The sequence below is a fragment of the Eleginops maclovinus genome, chromosome 21, assembly GCF_036324505.1.
Source record: "Eleginops maclovinus isolate JMC-PN-2008 ecotype Puerto Natales chromosome 21, JC_Emac_rtc_rv5, whole genome shotgun sequence".
NCBI classification, from domain to species: Eukaryota; Metazoa; Chordata; class Actinopteri; order Perciformes; family Eleginopidae; genus Eleginops; species Eleginops maclovinus.
The window spans coordinates 3,455,066-3,469,816 of NC_086369.1; the positions used below are offsets into that span (position 1 = coordinate 3,455,066).

Consider the following 14,751-nt stretch of genomic DNA (forward strand, 5'->3'; position numbering starts at 1 on the left):
GTTTAAGGCATGGCACATAGGTTAGCTCAGCGCTCTACTGAAATATCCCCTCCTCTTTGAACTTCACTCCCTTCAAAAATTAACTGAAATTCGGCTTTTGGCTTTGGGTCGACTTCTTTGCGGCCCGGACACGGAGCTCTTCTCTCACTATGCTGACCTTGTCTCAGAGTCCTCTCAAACATGAGAGAGGTCGTGACTTAAAAGAAACCTCTCTTCCTGTAGACACTTGAGCTCTACGCCTGACTTTTATTCTAAGGAGGAGCTTTCAAGGGAGGGAGAAATCGAGAGGGAACCCTATTTCTTGAAAGTGTGTTCAAAGTGTGAATATTTCTCCCTTAGATATACATGCGCGCCTGTGCCCGTCACTGTCTGTGCGCGTGTACTCCCCCCCTGCATGTTTGAATAATAAAGCACTTGGTCAATATCCGTCTAGCTTGTAAAGAGCCCTGAGGATTACGCATGATTTGAACTGGATAATTTAAGGAGCGCTTGTTAAAAGCTGGGGTAAACGCTTCGTGGCAGCGTGGGGATTAGGGACCTCGAAGCGTGCTGATATTAGCCCCCCGCTAGTTAGCCGCCGGGATGGGCGGGAATGAATGTGGCTCCCAGGTTAATCTCTTAAAATGGACCCCACTGACAACAAAGGCTGTGTAGCGAGGGAGATTAAACACAGAGGAGCAGGCTTATCTGTTTAGAGAGATTTGAGTTACTTAATTTGCAATAGTCAGGTGCCTGCTGATCTGTGTGGAGGCATGTGATTCTTGGATTTTAAATTGACTCAACTTGTGCATGTTTACACACTTTTCAGCCTGGTTTCTCAACACTCCTTCTCATGGTTGTGAGTGCCATTTGATTTGAGCTCCGTGGCAGAGATGAGGTTTTAATGAGTTTCCTTGAAAAGATGTAACCTCTGCCTAACGCCATGTTAATGAGCGGGCCGTCCTTTCTACTCCTCGTCCTCTGTCCCTTTCATCATCACAGATCCCATTGTGCCGTGTGATCCGCTTCAACATAGATTACACCATTCACTTCATAGAGGAGATGACACCGGAGGTCAGTAAAACCCTGCTTTATCTCGCGGCTCTTTCTCACCCCTTTTTGTTTTCATCTCAAACGGCTGAGTCTGAGCACAGCTGAGCCACACGTAACCCTCACACCTGAGCCAAGGTGCTAATCCTCCCAGAAGAGGGAGAAGAGATTCTTTTAAACCTGCCGAGGTTGATTACATCGATACGCTGGCTTATGTGATAAAGTTAAAGAACTGGATTTAGTTATCAGTCATATCTACGTGAACACTCTTTATGGCAGTATGCTTTTTTTTTTGAGTCTGCTTCTACTGCTAACCCACGTAACACTGCCTCCCTTCCCCTGTGGCCAGAACTACTGTGTCCGAGGCCTGGAGCTGTTTGCCGCCTACTTATTCCAGGACATGCTCGAGCTGTATGACTGGAACCTGACAGGTAAGAGTCCCAAAAGGGATAGAAAGTTTGCAGGAAAATAGGAGTGTGAGGGAACACTGAGGTCACATTCTGGTTCATTCCCATTATAAGATAAAGCCTCAGAGTAGAGTGAAAAAAACAAGATGCATGATCATTCATTTATTTTCATTTGTTTTGTAGAGAACGACCTACTCCTCTAACTTGGGACTAAGTCAGCCTTTTGCACACAAGCAACTTTCATTATAGTAAATAAGGAACATTTCAGACACTTCTGGATAACACTGTACGGAAAGTCACCAAACAGTTTACTGAAAGCAACAGGACACAATTTAGAAAGATCATCTTGTTGGAGTGTCCTTGGACAGGATACTTAACATTCCATTAACAAAAATGAGTGCCAATTGCTTTAATTGTTGAGTAACTTATCGCAGACAATTTGTAGCTCCTCTAAAGGACCTTTTTATTTTACAGTCACACAACAATTGGGATGAAGAAAGTGAATTCAAGATGAATTCTGGTTAATAATTATGATGCTTTTAGCAACGAAGTGGGGACTATAATTTAGCGATAACTACAAAAAACCCTCTGCTCTCTCTTCCAGGTCCAGAGTTTGAGGCTGCTGGATGCCAACGGTTCCATTTCATGCCCCGCTTTGTCCGGTTCCTACCAGGTAAGACTCTTTAAGCAACCTACTGTCCCACTTTCCTGCTGTTTGTCTCCCTCTGGTGGCCAGCGGCGGTACAGTTATCAGTTCAAAATATGCTACAGAAAACAAAGTCTCCAGTAATGCTTCCCCCCACCCCAACCCTTCTGCATGTGCCGCTGATGATATCTGATGTGTCGGCTGGACCTGCCGCGTGGCGCTGCTGTGAAGCTGCATGGTGTTCACCTCAGGAACACATGATGGTGCTGGTGCTCTACCATATCTCCACAGTGCTTGTTATGACAGCCGTGCCACCTACCTCCTTTCCATCAAAAAACAATTTCTCTCCCAGCTCCCCCGATTTAGTCCGCTAGAAACACTTATCTGCCTCTTTTTACAAAAGCACAACCCCCCCCCCCCCTCCCCCGTCCGATGCAATGTTTCTGAATTGATCTGTAAAGAGAGCGTGAGAGGAGTTGCAGTAAGAGCAAGATGACGCTGTGTTTGAAAGTTGTGTGATTTTGTCTTAATGCATTTGCAGGAGGGAGAAGCCGCTTGCATTCTGTGTGTCTGTCCATGTGAGCACTCATAAATGGAGGTCAATCAATTTTGCATGAGTATCTATTAAATTCACTCCATTTGACCCGCTAGGTTGCATGCATGCGCCTGCCTGTCTCTCCCCGTGCATTTGTGTGCTCATTTCTTTTTCTCCTACACTTTTGCTATTCTATCCCCGTGTCACATTGTGTTCCTTCACGTATTGTGTGACTCCTGACCTTGCATCAGAGCCTCTGTTTACCTGTGCATTTCCTGAACTCTGCGATTGCGATGCACAGGGACATTTTTCACAGTATGTAATCTTGGCTCACAAACTGGAAAGTTGGCAGAGGTGAGGCTGGGTGAGATGCTTGTATAAAAACAAAGATTTTCTCCTAATATCAGACTTGAATTTGTGCCAGGGAAAGAATGCATTGCGTGGAACCCTATGAAACAAAAGTCAAGGCTTGTGTAATTTCACAAACTTTAGCTCTAACAACTAAGAGCTCTTTTTTTTTTTAATTAACTTGAAGTCTCTAGTGAGCTGCATACCTTGTGGTGGTGTTTATGCTTCCGTTTCTCATGAATTTCTTCCTCTGTCTGCTCATAATTGATCTCAGATGGGGGGAAGGAGGTGCTGTCCATGCATCAGGTGCTGCTCTACCTGCTCCGCAGCAGCAAGCCGCTGGTCCCCGAGGAGGAGATCGCAGACATGCTGCAGTGGGAGGAGCTGGCGTGGCAGAAATATGCGGAGGAGTGCAAGGGCATGATCGTCACCAACCCGGGCATGGTGAGGCCCCGGCCCCACTGTTACGACAGGAGGTTGCCTTGTCTGCTCTTTCAAGGGCAATCTTCGCCCCCCCAACCCCGCACTGCAGGAATAAGGCTGTTCCTGTTTGCCTGTGACATGAGCAACCCCACCTATTATCCCCCCCCCCCCCCAAGGGCATTTGCTGTCACCAACATTATTCGGCCCGAGCTTTTATGTCACGATGAAGTTGGTTAACCTTCTTGTCTTGCCCATATTTTTAAAGGATGTGCAGTAATTGTGTCTGGGGGAAAAGGTGAAGATGTCATTGCTAGCTAAAGCGTTGCATATGAACAGTGGATATGATTGTATAACCTTTGGCGTGGGTGAGTTATCGAGTCAACTGCTCTTCCTGGCAGGACTGAATTGTTGCTGTCGGGTTTCCAGATAGGTGGGAGGATAATAGTCTTCAATCCCCAGACTAATGTTAAGGATTAGTCTGCCAGTCAAACAGTCTTTTAAAAAGGTCACATAAAGAGACGTGCCTTGTGTGGTGGAAACACACTTGGGTCATCAGTGGCCATCTTCCAAAGATTGTTTAAATATTGCATTGTTGATTATTTTCTAATAACTTCACTCCAATTTATTGTTAAAGAAAATCCATCTGGAAGGAACTTTGGGATTTTAGCCTTTGCAGACCATTTAAATGCCCACAAACCCACATCCCCAACAACCATAATAGCCTCTTTAAAGCATTTATTCAGTCAGTGCTGTCAGAAACTAACATTCACTAGTTCTTAAAATGACTTTTCTTGTACAAACATTCGTCCAACTCATAATGATCAGAAACCTCAAATGTGTCGAGGTTATTCTGCTTGGAAGTTCAGAATAATAAAAAACACCTCAGCTGGTGCTATACAATCAATAGAATGTAATTCCCAAGCTCAGTGACCTAACTCCAAACATGTTCACATATCTGGAAGTTTCACCAACATTAATGTCAAGTTGACGGCTAATAATTTCACACAATGGCACAGTCGTCAAATGTCATCGACCTTCAAACAGCGTTAGTGCATTATTGCTAACGAATCCCCAGTGCTGTTTGGCCTTGATATATGAATTAGCATGTACAGTGTATTTGTGTCTGCATTGTAACCCGGGCAATCATCAAGCCCTTCCATCAAAGCCAATCAAACCTGATTATGTCTTTCTAAAAGCCAAATCAAAGATGGCTGGCGACCTCTTGCTCTCGAATCAAAGTTTGTATGCGGGCCGCGCGTCGAGTCGGCGCTAATGTCAAGGTGATGCGCGTCTCGAGCCATCTGTCGCGCAGCTCGTCACGCCTTATGCTACAACCCCCGTCCTCTGATCTCGCAAAACGCCTGACAGGCCAACTGTGAATTGGGAGTCGGATGAGGACATGTTGCTTGTCAATCTCTTCCCTGATTAGAGAAGTTAGCTCGCCACCCCTGACGTCACTTTATCAGATCTACGAGCCGGACCCTCGGCTCATCTTTCCTGTGACATACGACCCTTGTGGCGTGGATAATTAGCCATTTCCTGTATCAGCATCTTAGAATTGAACGATGGCTGCCTTGGAGCTCTATTCACATGTTGGGTCTGATTTGTTTTACCCTAGAAACCGAGCTCGGTGCGCATCGACCAACTGGACAGGGAGCAGTTCAACCCGGATGTCATCACCTTCCCCATCATTGTGCATTTTGGGATCCGGCCTGCTCAGCTCAGCTACGCTGGGGACCCTCAGTAAGAGCTTACACACACACACACACACACACACACACACACACATCTGATCTCCCCCCACCTGCTGCGTCTCATCTTCCCTCTGCTTCTTATTCACCGCCGTTCTCCCCGGACACTGTAAGGTAACATCTCGTGACGCACGGCGAGAGCACCGCATGTCGAAGAGGAGGGGAGACGGATAGATGGAAACACAGGGACTAGAAGGATGAGCAAAAACGAGTGGCGTGACATTTTCGCATTGCCGTCACGGGTCCCGGGCTTCCACTGGGTGGCTCCGCCGTGGGAGCCGCCGTCTGGTGAATAGTAATGCCACACGCCACAGGGCTGCAGCAGGGAATACTGTACTTTGCTGCTGCATAATTAACAAAAGCAGTGTATTAGATCCTCTGAGCCGCGGTCCCCGAGGTGTTCAGAGACGATGCGGCAACAACGCGTCAAGCGCCAATCATGAGTCTGTACACAACTCCTTCTGCGGGGCTCTAAATTTAAACCCGTGTCTTGTCTTTTTCAACTCGGAGGTTAAGTGTCAATCACAACATTCAGGAAGAGAGCTGATGGAGACACAAACAAGAGGCTGATCGTTAGGAAATCCATTTAGGCAGAACTAGTTTGCGACTAATGTCCGCTCTCCCCCGCCGCTAACATTTTAGCCGCGTGTCCGCTGAGCTCAGTCATCCCTGTGCACCCTGCTGCCATGTCAAACTTCTCATAGCCGGCAGACGACGACAAATTTATGGACGGACTGGGACATCATTAGCTGATGCAGAAACAAGGGGTGAGAGACCAGTGGAAAAGGATTTCCTACAACTGCTAATGATGCGTGTAGCGAGGGCAGGAGTCGGTGTTGATTGCGGCGGCGGCGATGCCACAGAGGAAGCACAGGGCCACAGTAGAAGCATATATTAACTCAGGAGACTGAAGGAGCTGTGCTGTCTTCTTCCCCCCCCGCTTCACACTGGCCGCTACTCAAGCATCTCCTGCTCCATCATGACAGCTGAGGCAAGGCTGATGACATGTCTGAGGTCAGGCAATGTAAAGAAAAGAACAGGACAGACAACCCCAGCAAGAGCGGGAAGACATGGAGGGAGGGAAATGAAAGGAAGGCAATGTCAGTTTACTACATCAGCCTAATTGAATAAGTCTCTTTCTGTAAAAGTAAAGGCACGTTACATTCCTGTAACACGCACCATAACACAAGTTCTAGTTGAGTTCTCTCACATGAAACACACATGCCTGCAGAGTTCCCGTCTCTCAGCCATGATATTGAGCACGCAGTTTAGATCTTTTTTTCTCGCATGGGCACTCTGCAGACATGGAAGTGGTTAATATACTGAGTGCTGTGCAACGTTTCCCTTATTTTTAAACTCTAGTAGCTTGTTAAAGTTATCTTGAAGTGATTTTCAAAACTGTTGTCTATTTTTCTCAAGATTCTACACACTTCAGGAGTAGAAAACAACTGCGTCACTTCAGGAGCAAAAATAAATTATCGTCAGGTGTTCTCTGCCTGAGCGTGAAAGGAACAGGCCATTGCGCCTTTCATCCTGCTCGTCACATTTTCAGTAACGAACAACAAAAGTCAGATTACCATTCGTAATTCTTCACAAGATAGTCTATCAAAGAGCAGGCGATGAACCCCCCCGTGCGCAGGTAGATTTTTTCTTCTGTCTGCAAAAGTCCGGGCATGTTTAAGTGGAGCAATCGCTGCGCGGTCACGTAACAGATAACTGTTAAAACGCTTAAAAGCCAGCGGATAGATGAAGCCAGCTGAGCTACAGATACCATTCCTGAAAAGAACCTGAGATAGGGGAACAGAAAAGAGAATAAGGGAGGGTGGGGGGGGGCAGAAAGGAAGAGACAGCATATGCTAATGCAAGCATGTGCAGGGAGTGGCGAGAGCGGCGGCGCAGCTACCCTGAGAGCACACAGCGGATCTGCGGAAAGGTCATTGGAGCGGATTGGGGACGAGGGGGCCTCCCAGGCTGGGGAGACTCTCTCTCTTTCTCGCGCTGTCTCACTATCCCTCTCTGTCTCTCGGCTGCCTCGGTGCGGAGGTGGTGGTGAGCTGATAATCGGGGCGGTAAAGCCGTCTCATTCCCTCGTCTCAGTCTCTAATGAAGTCCCCACCATTAAAGCTCTATAATTCTTGTATTCCACGCTACACCCCCACTTCCCTCCTTTCCTTGCTCCCTTCCCTCTCTCTCTCTCTCTCTCTCCATTCCTTTTATGCCTTTCTCTGTCAATGCGCCATCCTATCCCCGAAAACCCCGCCACCTCACCCCTCCATCCCACCAATCATAATTGAATAACTCTGTGTAAATGAGGAGAAAGTCTCCTGAATGGGAGCAGAACGGTCACACTCGGCCCTCAGTGCATCAATCAGGAGGTCTGATTGAAAAGAGAGGGAAGGGGAGTCGGGTGGGGGGTTAGGTGGTTAGTATGATGGCTACATGTCACCTTGCCGATAACTCCCTGCCTCCTTTCAGATGCAAATGAGAGCAAAGACAATGGGGTTTTATAGAAAATGAGAATTATGAGGTTAGGAGACGCGCCGGGCCACTCGTGTGTTTCATGACTTGCAGCTTTTCACGAGAAAACCGAAAATAAGGTGAAGAGCATTTCATTAGTCCGTCTTTGTGTGTGGACCTCTCCTCGCAGTTCAAACAGTGGACATCTGAAACACAAACTCTTCTGTGTCTATTGCCTTCACAAAAAAAAGCAGCAAATGCAATATCGGCCGCAGGCAACTGTTAAATTACCTCTAATGTCGGGCAAGCTGCAGATGAAATATTGATGTGTTGTTGCAAAGCAGGAGAGTGAGGGGGGGAGATGGACTCCTGTCAGCCTGACGCCTCCCTCTCTGCTTCCTCTTGCAGGTACCAGAAGCTGTGGAAGAGCTACGTCAAACTACGCCACCTGCTGGCCAACAGCCCCAAGGTCAAGCAGATTGACAAGCAGAAGCTGACGCAGAGAGAGGTGGGTTGAAAGGGAAAAAAAGGGGAGATATTCTTTCCCTTTTTCTTTTGTCTCGCTCACATTTTTTACATTGTCAAGTGGCCTGCACTTGTTATGTGGATGCTGGGCAATACGCTTTCAATTTAAATGTTTTGAGAGCTCATTTCCCGCAGATATGAAAGGTTACGCTGGAGCATTTGCACTCTCTGCAGAAACAAGAGCAAAACTATTGCTTTTATTCCCGCTGTGCACTCTGATTCAAATGCAGCTTATCTGGAACTTGCCTCTGCTAGTCAGAATTATTGCCTGGAAGAAACAAGGATGCTGTTTCACTAAACAAAAGCGACTTACAAAGGAAACATTATTCTTCTGGTTCTGTAGATTCTTTTTTGTAGAAAACGCTGCCTTGCATTCAAACATTAAAGGATATGGCACAACAGAGGAATATTTAAATATGGCATCCAGGGCTTTACCTTGAGAGCATGCATTTGCACATTAATGCCATGTACATACAAATAAACATGTGTTCTTTGATGTTGGAAACTGTATTTCGGATGTATATGAAATGTGACATTTATCAGTCTAATTGTCAAGCCTTTGCAGATATCTCCCCTTTTATTGTTTACAAACTGGTCCTTCTGAATAGTTGCTGATTTTCTGTTCTTACATTTCCTCTATTCTGTTTCTGTTTAAATACAATTATTATTGGCTTTAACTACGCTTGTATGGAAGAGGATCACGGCCACATGAGCATTTGATTTAGATCTGATCAAAAGTGATTTATTTTTTTGTTCTTTTGAGATCAGAGTCAGAATTCTTAAACCTCAGTATTTAAAACAAATAAACAAAACACTTTTGTTCAGATCTAAAAACAGGAAATACACATCGTCTTTCATACTAAAGGAAATAAAGCCAATAATAATTATGTTTAAAAGTAAACGGGCTGGACGTCCTAATCCTCTTCCATTTTTATTTTAGGTATTAATATTTCCCCTTAACTTCGACTCCTTCTCTACTTTTACTCTACTAATAATACATAATTTAGACGAATGTGTAAAACCGCTGTACCTGCTCTCGAGTTGACTGAAGGTCAAACCCCCCCCCAGGGACTGAGAATGAGGTTCAGGTTTGGTGAAGCCATGACCATGCTGTGTGTGTGTGTGTGTGTGTGTGTGTGTGTGTGTGGGTGTGGGTGTGTGGCCCACGAGTAGCTGAGAACAAGCTCTTTGTGCCGTCATATCTCTCTGGTACTGCGCTGTAACTTCTGGACTGCTTCATCACTATCTAAAGCTCTGAGCGCTCCTCTTCCTTTGAAACACCCTGAACCAATAATGAGGAGGAACTCAGAGCTCAATCAGCTTGTTTCCCAGGTAGCTCGGCAAAAGCTCTGTGGCTAACAAGCCCTGACAATCCTACTGTCAACCTGCACCGGAGCAATTAGCGCACCCCAAACACATGCACACACACACACACCGGGCCCGTCAGACACCACCACAAGCATTAGCCATGTCAGTGTCTCAGCGCTGCAGTGGAAGTGTGGCATCGCTACTTATTTAACGCCCCAGGGAACACTCGAGCTTCCTCTGTAAACGGTCTTTCGCCGATAGACTTAACGTCTGTTTTTTTTTTTCTTCTGAAAGGCGTTTTCCACCATTAAGAATCCCCCTGTCAGAGGTGTCCGCTACACGGTGGTGCTGCTCCAAACGGCTTTGTGATGCCTGTGCGCTCAGTGTGGACAACACACACCTACAGAGAGGTGGGGGGGGGGGGGGAGTTTTGGCTAGAACTGGCCTTCACACCAGGGAGTACCCATTTCCAAACCCCATGCTGAGTGTGTGGAGGACTGTGTTTGTGTGTGTGGGTGGAGGGGGTGTGGCGTGAAGAGGCATGCAGATTGTGCGTGTTGCCCAGATGGATTTTGTGCTAAGAACCTCAGCCAAACGCACGCCTGGGTTTCAAACGTGCAGACTGATATTGTCTTCAGAAAACACTCCTTTTTTAAATTGTATTCACATTTTGGGTTTTTTTTGTACTTGGTTGTCTTTACAATTTTACGACAAGCAGAACACGTGTCGAAAAACATTGGTGTGTAATGAATGGCACTTTCACTATCTCAAATCTCTAATTTGAATAAGTATTCAGCCCCGGCCGTCCCTTCTTTGGCAGTGACTTCAGCATTGACGCTTCTCTCTCAGCTCGGCATATGTGGATTTGGGGATTTTCTCTGATTCTGCCTCGCAGATTTGGCCAAGCTCAGTTGAGCTGTATGAGGAGCATCTTTGAAAAGATATCATTCCGTTGCTATCAATTCTGGGCTTCAGCTTGGGCCACACAAGAACTTAACTTCAAGGAATTAGGTCTTGGTTGCCAAACTGAAAGTATATTGTAGTCACCTTATAGACTTAAGAAAATGTGCAGTTATCAGATTAATATTTGATAAATGGCATAAAATAAGGAACTGGTTGCCAATTTCTCTAAATGTTAATAAAGGAAGATATGCTTTATATTATTTTCACAGCTTCTATCATTATGATTGTAATAAACTAAGGCTACATACATTACTCCAAATGTAAAGTCTGGTTTAAAGGAAGTCATTTAATATTCTTTAAAACAAACGCAGAGAGCTTACAGTACCTTTCTACTACCCAGAGGCAGTGAGTTCCAAAGTATAGGGGCATAAAATCAGAAGGCACTCTCATCAGCACTTTTATGGGACACATAAGGTACATTTAAAATAAAAAGCAGTGGAGTGCCTCAACATAAAATGAGAGAAAAATCTGTGATCTCGGGAGAAGGAGAGTAATTTATAGCTTCATAAACAAGTGGAAAGCTTTAAAACCAAATCTAAAACAGAGGCAGCCAGAGTGTTTTTTTAAAGAATCTAAACTAGGTGTAGTTTCCTGAGGGAATTAATAAAAGCTTGAGTTGGTAATTCACCATCTTTCTTAGTTAACAAAAGTCTGTCTTTGGCAAAATGCTAATGCACAAGTAAGCCAGGGAGCACACATGCAACAGATGGCTCCAGCCTTGCGCAGGCAGTGAATTTCAGACAGTGTCTTTGGAGTTTGACCTCAACCTGATCCAAAACACAAACACTCCTCTCCGCTGAACGATGTGATGATAAAAGTCAAATGAGCTGTGCCCCGTCTGTCTGACCCTGCAGAAAGTTAGTCTCTCCGCCTCCCCTCACTACTCAATTGTTGACTTTTTTGTACTTCTGTCCATTCCCTGACCCTGTAGAAAGGCTTGCATAACAAAGTATTTACATATCATTCGCTGTGATTACTGCTTTCCATATCCAGTGGCTGGCTGTCCACGGACGGAGTGTGCTGTGTGCGGTTGTGCGTGCTTGTGTTGCGCGTGGGCGAGCTTGTTCACTTTGATGCGCAGTTCAAAGTAGGAGGGCATTATTTATTCATGCCTTTGTTGTTCTTATTTCCTCTGCGAGTCAAAAATTCCTGGCGTTCCATTTTAGGCAGATCACGGCGAACTCAGACGCAGTCGATAAATCTCAGCTGAGTGAGTGCGCACACACATCTGGAGGAGCAGTCTGTCAATACATCTTCCGTCTCGGCTGTTATTTGTAGGACCCTGTTTTCTTAGAGCCCCCTCCCCAACTGAGTTTCCAGTTATTTGCTGTAGGTCTGACATGATGTGTGTGTCTGTAATGATTCCTGCTGCTGCTGCTAGTTTTGAGTGAGGGTCCTAATGGGCAGGCAGGTGCCTTGGCTCTTGGCGACTGGGCCTGACGCCTCCATATTAGCCTTCCTCCACCCCCACTGCCTACAGCCATGCTGACCCACAGCAGTGCCTCAATTAGCCAAGGCCAGCAGAGCTGTCAGTGCCCTGTTGCTCCTGTCTTCAGCTCTACAGTATTTATGTCATGCTATGGAGGTTTCACTATGTTGCATCTGCCAGCCGTCTCTGTTGGGGGAGTAGGAGGTGGTGAGGGGGCGGGGTTTTGAGGATGGGAGCTGTCCCCGAAGGCTGCGGCAGATCAATAATTGACTGGCTGATTGTTTGGCAGGAAGCTCTTCAGAAGATCCGTCAGAAGAACACCATGCGCCGCGAGGTGACAGTGGAGCTCAGCAGCCAGGGCTTCTGGAAGACCGGCATCCGCTCCGACGTCTGTCAGGTAACGCGCACAAAAAACACCGACACGTTCGGCAATGCATACTCCAAGATCTAACTTGCACTGAGATGAATGCACTCAGTGATACACACAAGCATACTTATTTACGTGACATTTACATATTAATCTAAGGATTGTACTAAAATTAAATATACAAAAACAAGAATACTAATTTAAGTAATACATGGCGTATGATAAGTGGAATTAAAAACACAATTATATTGCTTGATAAAATATGTTTTGGTTTGCAAGACCTTGATGTTGTAGGAGAGCAAACAGGATATGTTATAGCTAATCCTTTCTTTTAATTGTGAGAAAATGGTGAGCAATAATTGATAAATGACTATAAATGGATCCAATGTGCTCTCATTGCAATGCCCCCTCACCTACAGACACCAATCTGCTCCCTGGTACGGCTATTAGCACTGAATCTCACACCAGGCTCTGTATCTGCAGGATCAGAGTCTCGGCAATCTAAACAGCAGCCAGACCATGAAGAGCCCTAGGAGTTATCAATAAAATATTAAAATCAATTCTGAATCCGACTGAGAGCCACTTCAAGGCACGTCAACACTAAGTGCCGTGGTCGTGTTTAATGGACACTTCTGCCTCTTTACATCCTTGTTTTTGTGGGCAGCTAAGGACAATTAGTGACTTTCCTTGTGTATACACTTAGAGGTTTGACTATCCTCTAGGTTTCTATTAAACATGTAATAACTTTGTAATACACCGCAATTATCCTTGGCACATACATGGAGGACTTCCACTCAGACAGACACACACCAGTGCTTGTGGCCAGTCAGGGACGGGTCTTCTGATCTTTCCACGCATTGCGTCACTTCTCTATTTAAGTGTCAAAATCTGTGTAAGGAGAGTGGACTCCCACAGAGCCTCGGTAGCCATACCATTCATTAAGTGATGTGACGTGACATTTTATTTATACACAGCTTCACAAGCGCTCTTTTTTTTCCTCTAAAAACATTCCCGCCCGCCCGCACAGCGAGGATACCCTACAGCTGATTTCACATTTGGAGAGGAGTGACGGAAAGTTCTATCCCCGCAAACCAGACCTCTCTTACAGCAAGGTCTAGCAACAGAGGATCCAATCCATAATTGCCGCCCAATTATATTTGCTTCAAGCTGTACCGCTACGACTAATTGGTTCATGAATAATTTCAGTTCGAACTGCGGTGATACTCTGCACAACGTGCGACACAGACCAGATATAACGCCTAAACTGACCCATAGTTTCCCCAATCTAAAAACCAGGATCTCTATTCGGAACAGAACCAGCTCCCTCCTTACTGACTTCCCTCGGATACACCAAGGTTGCTTCACTTGAAAGGCTCTGTCAAGGACTTGGCAGCACATTAGATTTATTTATTCATCAATGTTTAAAGAAAGAAAAGTTATAATTAAATGTTGCTTTTTTTATTCACTTCCGTTTCTCTGCCCGATCACATGTGAAGGCTATCAGTCCATTTTTACATTTCAACGGAAGGTAGCTTGTTTTCCATTCTACATCAGAGAGAATAAGTGTGGGCAGCTCTGTCTCTTTGATTCATCACTCACTTGTTACGTTAATCGGCCTACTTTTGTATCACATAACCAAGACACAACACGGGTAAATACAACTCTCTGCATTCCTATTGATGGCAGCAGGTAGGTAGGAAGTAGATCAAATGCTTCCTGCATTGCTGATTATAAAACTTATATAACTTGCCTAAAACAGTCTTTAAAAAGAAGTCAGAGTATTATAAGTCTTAAAAAGAACATAAGCAGAGTTGTCAATTTTTATTTTGTTAAGAAATGATCCTACAGTCAGTATCGAGCTTTATTTTTGGGTTTACGCTAAAATAAAACTGATATTTATTATAATTATTTATTCACACCTGTTAACCTTTTTAATGTATGTTTTTTTTTACTTATAACACTCGGACACCTTAAACATTAAAATATACAATTATTTCAAAATAAAAGTTTGAATTCTTATTTTTCTCCATTTGCTTGTAGGAGAGTTCAAATGGGATAGAGTAGTGGTTATTTCAAAACATTTCTTAATTGAAATACATCCAGTTAGTGTATTATAAAATGATATTTTAAAAACATTACTACACAGCGTGATATATATATTTTTTGGGTCATATTTTTTGACCCTTTTCAAATGTTTTTATTCTGTGAGAAACAAATGGATGTGATTATATGTAAGCGGAGACCATTTTATCACACCCCAGTTCATTAAATCCTGATCCAGTGATTCATGCTGCAGATATTTCAGCCAGGGGAACCGCAGAGTCAGACCACTGCTCCGTCTGGCCGCTGTCCAAACTGCCCCAACGCGATTCGTGACAGTAAATTAGACATTCCCCACCTTTTAATTAGCAGAGTATCAACTCTAACAGCCCCCATCACTCCTCTCTAACACACACACACACACACACACACACACACACACACACACACACACACACACACACACACACACACATACTCACACTCACACTCACACTCACACTCACACTCCGACAGTCATCAG

The 14,751-nt window shown here is 44.9% G+C and overlaps 1 protein-coding gene across 2 annotated transcripts in view; it reads left to right on the forward strand.

Moving 5' to 3' along the window:
- Window positions 1-14,751, forward strand: part of drosha (drosha ribonuclease III) — a 73,672-nt gene that overhangs the window by 9,011 nt on the left and 49,910 nt on the right. For both annotated transcript variants that reach the window (XM_063912376.1, XM_063912377.1), the window contains exons 10-16: window positions 982-1,053; window positions 1,379-1,460; window positions 2,041-2,109; window positions 3,240-3,409; window positions 5,007-5,131; window positions 8,005-8,104; window positions 12,111-12,218. In XM_063912376.1, the coding sequence (XP_063768446.1) occupies window positions 982-1,053; window positions 1,379-1,460; window positions 2,041-2,109; window positions 3,240-3,409; window positions 5,007-5,131; window positions 8,005-8,104; window positions 12,111-12,218 (726 nt within the window). The remainder of the gene's footprint in view (window positions 1-981; window positions 1,054-1,378; window positions 1,461-2,040; window positions 2,110-3,239; window positions 3,410-5,006; window positions 5,132-8,004; window positions 8,105-12,110; window positions 12,219-14,751) is intronic.